Source organism: Schistocerca serialis, chromosome 6 (assembly GCF_023864345.2).
Source record: "Schistocerca serialis cubense isolate TAMUIC-IGC-003099 chromosome 6, iqSchSeri2.2, whole genome shotgun sequence".
Taxonomy (NCBI): Eukaryota; Metazoa; Arthropoda; class Insecta; order Orthoptera; family Acrididae; genus Schistocerca; species Schistocerca serialis.
Genome location: NC_064643.1, coordinates 481,503,897 through 481,518,637, shown reverse-complemented (window position 1 = coordinate 481,518,637; position 14,741 = coordinate 481,503,897). Strand labels below are relative to the sequence as shown.

The following is a 14,741-nucleotide window of genomic DNA, read 5'->3' as shown; positions in this document are numbered from 1 at the left end:
TTGGAAAATTTACGTTTGCGACATGGTTACTTTATACGTTAATTACAGCGTCTCTCATAGTTTACATCTTGGGAAACCTGTTTCTTTCTACCCTAGCTTATACTACTGCAATGAGTGAATGCTCACATTCTTGATACCTTACTGGATATGCCACTGCAACTGTAGCCAAAGATTCAAATCCTGCTGGCTCAAAATGGCTCCGATCACTATGGGACTCAACTGCTGCGGTCATGAGTCCCCTAGAACTTAGAATTACTCAAACCTAACTAACCTAAGGACGTCACACACATCCATGCCCGAGGCAGGATTCGAACCTGCGACCGTAGCGGGCGCGCGGTTCCAAACTGCAGCGCCTAGAACCGATCGGCCACTCCAACCGGCAAATCCTGCTGGAAAATTATATTTCAAATCATATGGTTTTGCTCTTCCTCCACTGTCACTGAAAACTATCACAACGAAATTAAGTATAGGAATCCTACGATACCCTTGAGTTCACACTCCAGTGCTGCGGAGATGAAAAAGAAAAGCAGTTTTTTACAATTATCAGATAACAGATGGAGTTTATTAGATTCCACTAATTATGACTGCATTATTAGTTGTTGGTTCACAGGAGCTTTTCTGCCTCTCATTGCAACTATTTATTGAATGTTAGAGCTGGAAGAATAGAAACATCAGATTTTCGCCATATGGAATATTCGAATTCATCTTTAAGTCCTTACGTATCGAGCAACGACAGAATATCCGTCAGAAAAGCTGACAAAAAGAAGCCATGTCATGACTGCCTTTCGCGGGTATGCCAATGACAGTGATCTCAATAATAACGACCGAGCGAGGTGGCGCAGTGGTTAGCACACTGGACTCGCATTCGGGAGGACGACGGTTCAATCCCAGGTCCGGCCATCCTGATTTAGGTTTTCCGTGATTTCCCTAAATCGCTCTAGGCAAATGCCGGGATGGTTCCTCTGAAAGGGCACGGCCGACTTCCTTCGCTGTCCTTCCCTAGTCCGATGAGACCGATGACCTCGCTGTCTGGTCTCCTCCCCCAAACAACCTAACCCCTCAATAATAACATTGTATAGAAGAGACACGTTGCCAACTCAACCACTGGAAGAGCTCCAAAATTGTGAATCGCGTCTGGTAAATACGCTTTCAAGGTTTCGGTCCGATTAAGACAGTAAAACACAAATAATTGTCTCAGGTATTAATTTATGACGTTTCGTTTGCACTCAGTGTAATTACACTCTAGCGCCTAAACCTAGTTACAGAAATGCGAATAAGACTCATTGACATACAATGAGAGTATTCCGGCTCTTTCCACCCACAACTTTGAGACAAAGCTGTAGTCACATCCGAGGTCACTCACAGAGCACATCAGCTGATATCCTTCCTGGTAGTATAACTGAAACTTGGTCACAAAGCAGAATGTGTTTGGCAACTCTGACCGGCGAGTTACTTCCTTGATGGCACAGAACTATCCTGCTAAATTCCCTTGATATTATCGTGTTATTTCAGTTGCATAAAGTGGTTATTTGCTCTTGAGATGTGATGTAAGGATATCAGTTAATACTTTTGCGTCAACGAAAACAGTTCCACACCGCAACTCTTCGCTAGCTCTGAGATTGACGGCATGGTATCTCAGCGTGTTCGGTCAGAGAGCGGGTTGGCCTCTGTAATAAAAAAAATTAGTGGTAGGATCAACAAACTAACTTTATCGGATGTCATGTGACGTCTGCAACGACCGAACCCAACGATCAACAACGAACAAAAAAAATGCCTACCAAGTGCAAGCTGCTTTCGTTCGCCTTTCGAGAATCGCTGAAAGCGATGTTTTTACTCGAGCAAAATTTGTCTTGCTAGTTTCAGCACCCATTAGTGTCAGAACGAAAACTTTATGGAACTGCAAAATTCATAAAGCCACTTTCGCTTTCTGCCGGCATATATTTTGTTGTTGCGAATACATAATTTTATCTATGAACTTCTACATTTTCATAACACTTGAGTATGATACAAGACATGAAGTAAATACAGACCTTTTCGAAGTCAAAAGTCGATAATATCCTACTAATCCGTGTTAAAGTAGTCATAATCGTGCTACAGACACTTAATGCTTTATTAACATAGACTGCCGTAGTGATGTGTCTACAGTAAGTTGAATTTAATTTCTATTAGTACAGTGATATTTTAATTTCGTTTTCCATTATTTTATTGAATACAAGAGTAATAATCAAAGAGCAGTTAATCAGCACCAGTATATTCTTTCGCAATATCTAAAAGAATCTGACAATACTAAAGTAGTTTCCAAATTCTACTCCGGTAGAAACCTACTGGCTCTAACAATGCCAGTAAACCGGTGTAGTTTGAAGAGCATTTTGGTCTATAAATGAACTGCCTTGACGGTCGACCGATCAAGAGAGGGAAAGGTAAACGTTTACGAGTATACGATCAGAGGGACAAGTGAGATATGACTTCCCTACCAATACAAGTGCCTGAGAGATGACTTCCCTATCAGTCTCCTGAATAGTTTTGTTTCTCAAGTCAACAGATTGCGTTATCATGCAGTAGCACACGTGATGTAGTTTTGTCGGTCGATTTTTTTAGAGTGCGACCGAAAGGTGTCGCAATTATCGGCAACAAATTCCAGCTAAGATGGACACACACTTGGAGAAGAATTCGTAGTGCAAAACACATTTTTGGAGCTATCAGATGGACAATACTATGTTCACACTACTCTTTCCTCCAGTTTACGTCTTTTGGTGGGGCTCAGCCTTTCATTTCTTCTTAGGAAGTTAACGATAAAGATACCATATCTCGTCACCAGTAACACTACTGCACAGGACTGCTTAATGAGCGACCTGATGACATTCAAGCAAAACTGCAATAATAGTCACTCCATTGATTTCTGTTGTTTCGAATTAGAGCATGCAGTACTCCTACACCAGACGTCTGAGCCTTACCTGTTGAATGCAAATGTCGCATGATGGTTGAATGGTAATCCACCGCGTATATCAGTAGTTGAGTCTTCCTTAATGTGGAAAATCATTCATGCCAGAACATTCTTTGCTGAAACAAGAATAACTTTTTCTGGCGGGTTTTTCCCAAAAGCAGTCGCTCCACACACAGTTCACATCTTTCGAGCTGCCTCCTCTGCATTCACCCCTCTATTATACCAAAAGTAAATATTGCAGACGTTACAGCTTTTTTCACATGCGATCCAATTTTACATCACTTAACCGTAATTCATGATTTTCAAGTAGGCAAAATTCAATGCTAAACTGCAAAATGATAACTAGAACTTCAAATTCGAAAATGACAGTTGATACATACAGTGTGACAGCGTCGCGACGCGTTCACCCGGGTGGCGCCCGATTTCAGGCGGCGGGTGGCGACTGGCCGATGGCCGGTAGCCGCTGCAGCGCGAGGAAACGCTTGAGAGTAAGCTGTTCTGATCGCGACGCAGCCACGAGCTGTCCTGCGGAATTGGACGCGAACACGTGACTGTGAGTTCATAATGCACAACAGTTACCACTAGACCACCGGCTCACGAAACACTTCCGCATCTTACAGTGTTGCCAGATTGTGCAGACTGCCGGACTTAGCTTCGTCAGGAGCGGTCGGTTTTACTGGCCACCTTAAGTGAACAACTCGGCATTAGTCTCTGTGGCGGTCAGTTTTTATGTCTAAGACTGTACCATGCAGGCCCAGATGAACGTGTCGCATAGCACAATACTGCTCTGTTTCAGCAAACATTCGCCTGGCTTACGACGTACCTGGAAACGACCAAGTGACCTGGTGGAAAAACAAACGTGATCAGTCAGACCATGTGATAAATGACCACTGATGATCCAGTGCTCTCTTCAGTGGTAATTGATGACTTCGTTGGGTCATCATAATAACACTTAGAGGTAGTCTGCTGCAGAACCCCATATTCAAGAATGTGTAATGGAATCCCCAAAAACACCTGTCCCTCCACAGTCAGATGTGCCTCAGGTCGTCACCCATCCTGCTATACGGCACAGAGCAAACCTCCTGGATCCACGTCCTGCGATAAGGTGCGGAGGTCCCAACAGCTTGTCGTCTGTTCGTAGTTTCGCGCCCCTCAACCACTTTCCGCAGATGCTCACGGTAGCAGCACACAAACAGCCGACCAGCTTCACGTTCCTCAATTACTTTCCACAGAATATATCTGTTGATCCATCATGGACAGGAACATCAGCTGGTTAAGCAATTGTTAATATCAATGAAATTCTGCAACAGCCGTGTAAGTAACATGTTATTTTGTTTTATTTTGACGACAACCAGTTTCGGCATTCCACTATGCCGTTTTCAGGCCACATATGCATCTCTCAAAATAAACGATAATGTCATACAGTGCCATATATCCCCCGATTTCATGAATTCAAACCGTTTCACAAGTGCTTCATTCGAAGACTTGGTAGCAACTGAGCACACCTGTAGTCCAAGAACGTGGACGGCTTGAGACACTACACAAATTTGCACTGACATTAACACTTTCTGTCATTGCTTTGGGCTACTCCATTACTGGCCATGCTTTGAATAGTATTGTTCACTCCACGAGTACTTTACAATATGGTTCTAGTTAAAAAACTTCTTTTCGCGCACAATCGGTACCCCTTTGCCACAAAATACGTTACTTATTTAGTGGGAAAAAAATAAAATAAAAAAGTCTCTGTTGATCCATCGTGGACAGGGAACATCAGCTGATTACGTAACTGTCAATACCAATGAAATTCTCCAACGGCCGTGTAACTAAGATGTTATTTTATTTTATTTTGACGACAACCAGTTTCGGCATTCCACTATGCCCCACGTTCTTCGATTACAGGTGTGCTCAGTTGCTGCCAAGTCTTCGAAGGAAGCACTTGTGAAACGGTTTGAATTCATGAAATCGAGAGATATGTGGCACTGTATGGCATTATCGTTTATTCTGAGAGATGCATACGGGACCTCAAGATGGCATAGTGGAGTGCCCAAACTGGTTATCGTCAACAAAAAATATAGCATCTTAGTTATACGGCTGTTGGAGAATTTCATTGATAGTGACAATTACTTCCACAGATGTTCGCGGCAGTAGCATACGAACAGCCGATCAGCTCCGCCGTTTCCGAGACGCTTATTCCCAGGTACCGAGCCATAACAATCTGCCCTCTTTCAAAGTCACTTATGTCAATGGAGTTCCCCATTTTCGTCCGTGTTGTCGCTATTTTTTACCACGTCACGTGTCCTCTACTCCAGTAGATTACATTCAGTTTTCCAGTGGACAGTGGCCATAATATTTCGGCTTATTAGTATGTAGGATGTTTCTCCTAATCGTCATCAGCCGTATTTTCTCTACTGTTTCGTCAGATATTTGCAAATTTAGTTATTGCAATGTGTAGCTAGAGTCAGCCCAAACAAATACCGCTCATGATATCTTTCACGCAAGTCCTTGCATCAGTGGAAAGCACTGCTTTCTTTCCCTTACAAACAAAATTATTTTTAAAGCGGAATTTTAGGAGCCCATTCGATAGAGCGGCTCCAAATCAGTCAAGTGCGATATTCGCTCTATCGATCTATATTACCAGGGTTAGTAAAACAGGAATAATAACCAGAACTCCAGCAGTGACAGAGTAGCACTGTGGCATGGCGGTATAGTCAGTGAACGAACAAAGTGGCGCAATGGTTCACACTGGACTCGCACTGGAAAGGGCGACGGTTCAAACCCGCGTCCGCTCATCTTCACTTAGGTTTTCCGCGGTTTCCCTTAATCGCTTCAGGCAAATGTCGGGATGGTTCCTTTGAAATGGCACGGCCAATTTCTCTCTCCATCCATCCCCAATCAGAGCTCGTGTTCCGTCTCTAAGACCTCGTTGTCGATGGGACGTGAAACACTAATCTCCTCCTCCTGCAGTCACTGCAGGTCAGAGTGACATGCAAGTCACTTCTATAGTACTGGACAGTCTCCGTGTTGTACTGTCCCTGGGAGACGATCACTTTCGTTCCACTCCATTGGTCAGGACTGGAAGGTAACGTATAGTACGTAAGCATAACTCTGGAACACGCTGTCCGTCTAAGGAGAAAATTCAGTAAAAAACTGCTACAAATATAAGAAAAATTTTTAAAAATGTATGTATGTACATATGTTCCACATCCCCTCATAAACCAGTGGATCTATTTCAACCAATCTTGGTAGCTTTTATCACTTACTGCCTGGGAAGAATCGCTCGGAGGGGGGGGGGGGTGGGGGTAAGAAGCACGAGCCTATCAAAAGGCGAAGGGACAGGAGTGAAAACGCAGTACTCCATAACCATACTTCATTAATCCACTATTTCACAATGAGAACAAACTTTACACATAATTTACACTACTGGTCATTAAAATTGCTACACCAAGAAGAAATGCAGATGATAAACGGGTATTCATTGGACAAATATATTGTACTAGAACTGTCGTATGATTACATTTTCACGCAATTTAGGTGCATAGATCCTGAGAAATCGGTACCCATGAACAACCACCTCTGGCCACCATTGACCAGACGTTTTCAATTGGTGAGAGATCTGGAGAATGTGCTGGCCAGGGCAGCAGTCGAACATTTTCTGTATCCAGAAAGGCCCGTACAGGAACTACAACATGCAGTCTTTCATTATCCTGCTGAAATGTAGGGTTTCGCAGGGATCGAATGAAGGATAGGGCCACGGGTCGTAACACATCTGAAATGTAACGCCCACTGTTAACAGTGCCGACAATGCGAACAAGAGGTGACCGAGACGTGTAACCAATGGTACCCCATACCATCACGCAAGGTGATACGCCAGTATGGTAGTGACGAATACACGCTTCCAATGTGTGTTCACCGCGATGTCGCCAAACACGGATGCGACCATCATGATGCCGTAAACAGAACCTGGGTTCATCCGAAAGAATGACGTTTTGCCATTCTTGCACCCAAGTTCGTCGTTGAGTACATCATCGCAGGCGCTCGTGTCTGTGATGCAGCGTCAAGGGTAACAGCAACCATGGCCTCCGAGCCGATAGTCCATGCTGCTGCAAACGTCGTCGGACTGTTCGTGAAGATGGTTGTTGTTTTGCAAACGTCCCTATCTGTTGACTCAGGGATCGGGACGTGGCTGCACGATCCGTTACAGCCATGCGGATAAGATGCCTGTCATCTCGACTGCTAGTGATACGAGGCCGTTGGGATCCAGCACGGCGTTCCGTATTACCCTCCTGAACCCACCGATTCCATATTCTGCTAATAGTCATTGAATCTTGAACAACGCGAGCAGCAACGTCGCGATACTATAATCCGCAATCGCGATAGGCTACAATCCGACCTTTATCAAAGTCGGAAACGTGATGGTACGCATTTCTCCTCCTTACACGAGGCATCACAACAACGTTTCACCAGGCAACGCCGGTCAACTGCTGTTTGTGTATGAGAAATCGGTTGGAAACTTTCCTCATGTCAGCACGTTGTAGGTGTCTCCACCGACGCCAACCTTGTGTGAATGCTCTGAAAAGCTAATCTTTGCATATCACGGCATCTTCTTCCTGTCGGTTAAATTTCGCGTCTGTAGCATGTCATTCTCGTGGTGTAGCAGTTTTAATGGCCAGTAGTGTAAAACCTGTACCAAAACTTTTCTCGTTGACAACTCCCAAAAAATAATGAAAGGAAAAAAGTTTATTCCTTGTTATACTTCGCTGTTCATGCAGGTAGACTGCAGCATTACGCGTGACATTTTAACTGATTCCTTCTTTACCAGTAATTGCACTCATGACACATTTTACAGACAGTGTTCGCATATACCACTGAATCTACGAGCAATGATATATCGTTGTACGACATATAGTTCGGGAGATATGATACAGCGGTCCCAAATTAGTGTAGTGCCATATTCGTTTCGTCGAGCGATACGTGAAAAACTGACTATCATGCATGACTTTTTAATTTGTTGCTTCCTTACTACAAACTACATTTGCAACAACTTTCACAGGAAGTATCCACGTATACTACTGAATGTAACTGCAAAACTATATCGTTGTACGGCACATAATTCACTACATATAAAGTCATAAACGTTTAGGTGTGTGAAAATGAAGCTGCGGAGGGAAATTAGCTATAGATACAGGTGAAATACATTAATAAATACGCGTTAAATACTTTAAACAAACTGACGGGAAAAAATCACAACACCAAAAAATAATTAATGTAAAGTAATGAAATTTATGGAATATATTTGTCTAGGTAGCATATTTAAGTGTTTAACACTGCAAGATCCCAGGTTGAGTTCGATATAAGCCATTGCAAATGGGAAATTCTGGTACATTAATAACCGGTGTAACCGCTAGAACGTTGGACGCCAGCATCCAAACGTGCGTGCATTGCGTAGTACAGGTGCCGGATGTCAGCTTGTGGGATGGGGTTCAATGCCTGTTGCACTCGCACTCGGTCCGTCAGTCAGCTGTTTGTCGATGATTCTGAAGTTGCCGTCCAGTGATGTCTGTAACGTTACCAGTATGTAGGCGAGCTGATCGGCCGCCCAGCTTTGCTACGAGGAAAGGTGAATCTGGTGTGCAGGCTGAACGCCATAGGGCACGGGGCGCACGGCGCACCGCCGCAGCAGCTCCAGCAGAGCCAGGTGTGCCAGCATTGCACCAGATGTGGGTTAATCCCAGTACGAGAAATTCTGGCCACGGACGGGCGCTTAGGAGGACAGACAATGTTCCAAGAAATGGCGGAGAGTCAAACAGTCTTAAAGACGACTAAGTGAGAGCTGTCTGAACTTCAACAATAAATCACAGTTACATACTATTGCAAATCTGAGTACATCGGGGATTTCAGATAAATGACGTGCATCCAGTGACACAACAGTATTACAATATCTGTTAAATTAAGAAATTTAGTGTCACAGTGAATAAACATTTTCACAATGAACCTCTGAATTAACAACTTTTAAACGCTACATGCGATTTCAACATACGATATCTCAGATTATAGTATTGCACTATAGCTATCATCCCTGAAAGCTATCCCTGGAAGTCTAATTTACTCTTTAATTTACGACGTCTTTTATACCTTTTTACTACAGCAGAAGTTTGTCAAAACATTTTATTCTCCACATTTACCCAGCAAGTGAAAACAGCATGAATACCTCGTATTTTGTTGTACTTGAATATTTATTTAATGAACAGTTTACTATTTGCCAGTAATGTTAACAGAATTTTCCGTCGGTTTTTGGTAGAAAAACATCATAATAAATGAAAAGTACCAGTTTGCTTTTGTTCTACAATATTACTTTTATTGTGTTAAACGGTTTTCGGCTTACAAGGCCATCTAGAGACATTTACTGAGTATTATCACCAAAGAAGTTACAATGTTTGCAAACAACATTGGAAGAGAAGTAACACGTCTAGCCTGAAGTAGAAAGATACAGTAAGTAACAGTAAAAGTAATATTGTAGAACAAAATCAACTTGGTGCTTTTCATTTATTTGCCAGTAACTTTATTTAAATGCTGATTGACAGTGCTATTAAAAAATTGTGCTAATTTAAAAGTGGTCAGTAGCATCTGTTATCTCACACCACAGTTGGAAAGAGAACCAAAAGACATTTCTGTCAAGAAGGCATAAATAATTGTTTGAATAATATTTAACGACAATTTGTTATCAGTTAACGTGAATGCACTGACGTAAGAATACTAGCTTACTTATTTATGAATAGACCTTTATTTATATTTATTTGTAAATTTTGTGAATACAGCTAAATATTTATAACATTTCTTTACTTAAATACTATTGTAATGTATTAGTTTAGAGTGAGAAAGCGATCATTTTTAGTCAAATCATGTCTATAGCATATATGGAAGATGTTGTTTTGGTGTGGAAAAGCAGACAATAGCGGAACACTACGGGAGTCAAGTGGAGACTGGGACTTTCCGAATGAAGAGCTCAAGGGAGTAATTGGGACACTTTAACGTTCGTTCTTGGAGAAGGGAGACCTGCTTGTGATATAGTACCTTATTCGGTCATGTGGCCGATAGTTTCTGGGCGGTGATTGGCCGCTATGAGACTTTAACTTTCCAGGAAACTTTGTGCTGAGCGCTGGAGGAAGACAGACTTGCCTTGGTAATGTGTGGCCGCTACAATACAGTAACTTTTGAAGAGACTCCAGCTCGCGAGAAGTTTGAATGCGCTCCAGAGTAGATCTGTAACTTTTTCCGTTTGTGTTAAGAAAATGAGGAAAGTCAGAGAATGACTTACTATTCTCTGTAATGCGTGCATTAATTTGTGAGTCATCATGGTGAACTCTGAACTGTTTTGAGTTGGTGAATAAGTCGTGTATTGTGATCAGGAAATGGAAATGCTTTTCCTCGTATCTTTCAAGAATATTTTGTTTGGAGATTTTGCTACTATTCTCGTAATGCTCTCAACGTAACTTTACTGCATACGATGAATGTATTTTCTGTCTGTATTGTAACTGAGTATCTTAGCACCACTTCCCAATTCTTTGAGGCGTCCTTTCTTGAATATACATTATTCATCATAGTTCTCTGCCGCCTACATCAATTATAGACGTTAGAACAGAACCCTTATTATTAAATATTGATTTAACTTTTATTTTATATTTCTGTGTGTTTTATTAATTCGCAGTTGAAGCCAACACACAGATTATTTGACTGCTGGACCACAGCTTCAGGTTATTATTTGCAGCGAATTAGCTGTGGAGTGTAAAAGCTGACGCGCACAGCTCGACTCTGTGGTTATACTGAGCTACTCCTTTTAAACAGAGACGTGCTTAGCCCAAGTACCTAAAATGCAAATAACCACAGGTAAAGCTGCAACACGTTTGCCCGTATGGGGCGATGTTAGGAAAAGCAACTACACAGCAGTAACCGGTAGGTACTGTCGCAAGTCCCACATGCGCTCGATTAGAGACAGATCTGGTGACTGAGAAGGCCAAGGCCATATGTCAACACTCTGAAGAGCATGTTGGGTTACAACAGCAGTATGTGGGCGAGGGTTGTTCTGTTGGAAAACACCCCCTGGAATGTTGTTAGGAATGTCAGCACAACAGGTCGAATCACAAGAATGAAGTACAAATTTGCAGTGAGGGTGCGTGGGATATGCACGAGAATGCTCCTGTTGTCACACGAAATCGCACCTCAGATTATAACTCCAGGTGTAGGTTCAGTCTAGCACGCAGAGAGGTTTTTTGCAGACCCTCAACTGCCCTCCTTCTAACCAACACACGGCCATCTCTGGCACCAAGACAGAACCAGCTTTCATCAGAAAACACTAAAGAGGTCCACCGCTGAAGTCGCGAATGGCGGTGGTTTGGGGACAGTGGAATGCTTGCTAGAAGTCGTCTGGCTCTGAGCTGTCCTTGAAGTAACCGATTTGTAACAGTTCGTTGTGTCACTGTGGTGCCACCTACTGCTCAAATTGCTGCTGCAGATGTAGTATTATGTGCCAGAGCCATACGCCGAACACGATTGTCTCCCCTCTCGGCAGTGATACGTGGCCGCCCGTAGCCCCGTCTTCGTACGACCGTATATTCCCGTGTCTACCCTATTACACGACCTCGTTCAAACTCAGCGAAATGTTGAGAATGGCATATTTGTCAGCTTAAAGGTGTTCTTGACTAACATGAAATCATCACGTCCTATCTCAAAGGTAACTAACGCTCACGTCCTATCTCAAAGGTAACTAACGCTCACGACCGTTACAGCGTGCAGAGACTGTTCTTAGCACTACAACACAAACGCATGTATTTAAAGCAAAGCTGGCTTGCATCCTAATAGTGGCAGTACTACCGCCACTCGTGTGGGACTGGCGATAATTTGACTAGACATCATCTTTCAGATCTAGCAACTCGCCCGCCAACTTTCGTTTATGTCGCATAGCTCTTCGTGGTGCTGCGATTTTTTTTTCGTCACTGTACATGTGAAATATATGTAATCTGGAGGTACATGGGCAAAGCTATGGATGGGTAAATTGTTCCTCCTAAACGACTGGACCTTTTTCAACCTAATTTGGTACACTCATTAGTTACTATCTGGAAAGAAGTATTGTGGGAGAAGAACTAGCAACCTGGTATAGAGTGGGGGTGATAACGTGGAGAGGAAAGGGGCTAAGATGAGATGGACAGACAGAGAATGGGGAGGGTAGCTAGATAGAGACAGATAGGGAGGGGGAGAAGACGTACAAAGAGAAGGAATGGCGAAACTGACAGAGAAAGGGAAGAGAAGATGCACACAGAGGGAGTGGGATGGAGGAGATGGACAAGGAGTAGGAGAGGAGGAGTTGTACAGAGACAGGACTGACGAGAATATGGGCAGAGAGAGGGGAGAGGAGGAGTTATAGAGCGAGAAGAGAGAGGAGGAGGAGGACGCGATGGACAAGGGGAGGGTGAAGGAGGAGTTGGAGAGAGGGAGGGTGGAGGAGGTCGTGGACTAATAGAAGATTGGAATTAATACGTATCCGGGCAACGGTGGGTACTCAGATACTAATGAATAAACATCAACCCAAAATATAGAGGGTTTCCAAAAATCCGTTAACAACTGAAAATTCAATACTTCACGGTATAATATAGGTAGAGGTGCTTGAAATATCACCTGGTTTTATTGTAACCAAAATGAATAACAGATAGTGCTTTATATGATACAAAAGTAATAATTTTCATAACAGCTGATTTTTATCAAAGACTAGTTCTTCATAATAAATATTCATCATGTCGGCCATCATTCGTCAATAATATCTGTAGCCTAGGGAATGTTGTGGACTGCACTGTACAACTTATGAGTAGGTATGGTGAGAAATTGCGATCGGGAGTTTCTTTAAGCTTCCGTAACGAGGTCGGTCGATCGTGGTAAACTTGCGATTTCAGGTTACTTCACAACCATTAATCATATGGATTGACGTCGGGGAACCTAGAGGCCAAGCTTGAGTGACGTGGTGGCTCAGCCCGCGATCTTCGCCGAACGATGTGCGCAAGAGGTCTTTGTCACGTGTAGGATAAAAGTCTTATGCTCAAGGAGGTGTTTATCAGTCAGGCTAGGAATGATCTGACTCTCTCTCTCTCTCTCTCTCTCTCTCTCTCTCTCTCTCTCTCTCTGTCACTAAAGCTCATTTTATGCATGATTCTTTGGCGGCGGCACTGACGTGTTACTGTAAAGCTCCATGTGTTGGGTCCGGAGCTCGGGGTCTAGCGGCTAGCGTTCCTGCCTCTAGGTCCCGGTTTCCAGGGTTCGATTACCGACAGGGTTGCGGATATCTCTGCCCGGGGACTGAGTGTTTGTGTTGTCATTTCAGCACCATTCGTGAACTTGACGAGATTGGGCAGTGTAAATACTGGGACGTTGTACGGGCGCTGATAACCGCGCGCCGGCCGATGTGACCGAGCGGCTCTAGGCGCTTCAGTCTGGAACCGCGCGACCGCTACGGTCGCAGGTTCGAATCCTGCCTCGTGCGTGGATGTGTGTGATGTCCCTAGGTTAGTTAGGTTTAAGTAGTTCTAAGTTCTAGGGGACTGATGACCTCAGATGTTAAGTCCCATAGTGCTCAGAGCCATTTGAACCATTTGATAACCGCGCAGTTGAGCGCCACACAAACCAAACACCATCATCATCCACGTGTTGGCCTTTTTTTTTGCATTTGTTTTTGGTTTCAATAAAACCCGTGCCATTTCAGGCCTACATTATGCCTTGAATTAGAACATTTTCAAATGTTAACGGACTGTTGGGCACCCTGTGTATTAGTTACGTTCATCTGCATCTACATCTACGTGATTACTCTGTTATTCACAATAAAGTGCCTGGCAGAGGGTTCAATGAACCACCTTCAAGCTGTTCCTCTACCGTTCCACTCTCGAACAGCACGCGGGAAAAACGAGCACTTATATTTTTCTGTGCGAGCCCTGATTTCTCTTATTTTATCGTGATGATAATTTCTCCCTAATGTTTTTCCAATCGGAGGATAAACCTGGTGATTGAAATTTCATGAGAAGATCCCGTCGCAACGAAAAACGCCTTTGTTTTAATGATTGCCACTCCAGCTCACGTATCATGTCTCTGGCACTATCTCCCCCAATTCGCGATAATACAAAACGAGCTGTCATTATTTGAACTTTTTCGATGTCATCCGTCAGTCCCACCTGATGCGCACCTCACTCCGCACAGAAATACTCCAGAATAGTGAGGACAAGCGTGGTGTAATCAGTGTCTTTAGTAGACCTATTGCACCTTCTAAGTGTTCTGCCAATTATCAATAGAGGGGAAACTAATAATGTTATGCATAATCCTAGGTATAATGTTATGTACATTTACGCCTTGTGGTAAGTCAGTATTGGAATGAATATGTAATTATTTGTATACTGTATCTATACATTTCAAAACGTGTTGTTAAGTAAATTTGACTGGTACGCTACAGTCAGATTTCATCCGTTTTTCTAATGCAACTATGTTACGAATAAGGAACCGGGCAAGACCCAGTAACGAGCTTGCCGCACTGAACTACTCGGTGTAACCAAACAAGTGTGCACGGCCGTGGTGTTTTGCAGATCACGCTGATGAGCGCGGGCCGCAAGTACCTGGGCTGCGACAGCCTGGCGGGCAAGGTGTTCGTGACGGCCGGCCTGGGCGGCATGAGCGGCGCGCAGGCCAAGGCCGCCGTCATCGCTGGCTGCGTCGGCGTCATCGCAGAGGTACGGCCGCGGCCGCGCCCCGCCGCTCACCTCACGCTCCA

General features: G+C 43.6%; 1 protein-coding gene across 1 annotated transcript in view; it reads left to right on the top strand.

Annotated features, from left to right (window-relative positions):
* LOC126485129 (urocanate hydratase-like) overlaps positions 1 to 14,741 on the top strand; it is a 390,077-nt gene that overhangs the window by 93,916 nt on the left and 281,420 nt on the right. Inside the window, exon 6 of the mRNA XM_050108773.1 lies at positions 14,557 to 14,700. Coding sequence (XP_049964730.1) covers positions 14,557 to 14,700 — 144 coding nt within the window. The remainder of the gene's footprint in view (positions 1 to 14,556; positions 14,701 to 14,741) is intronic.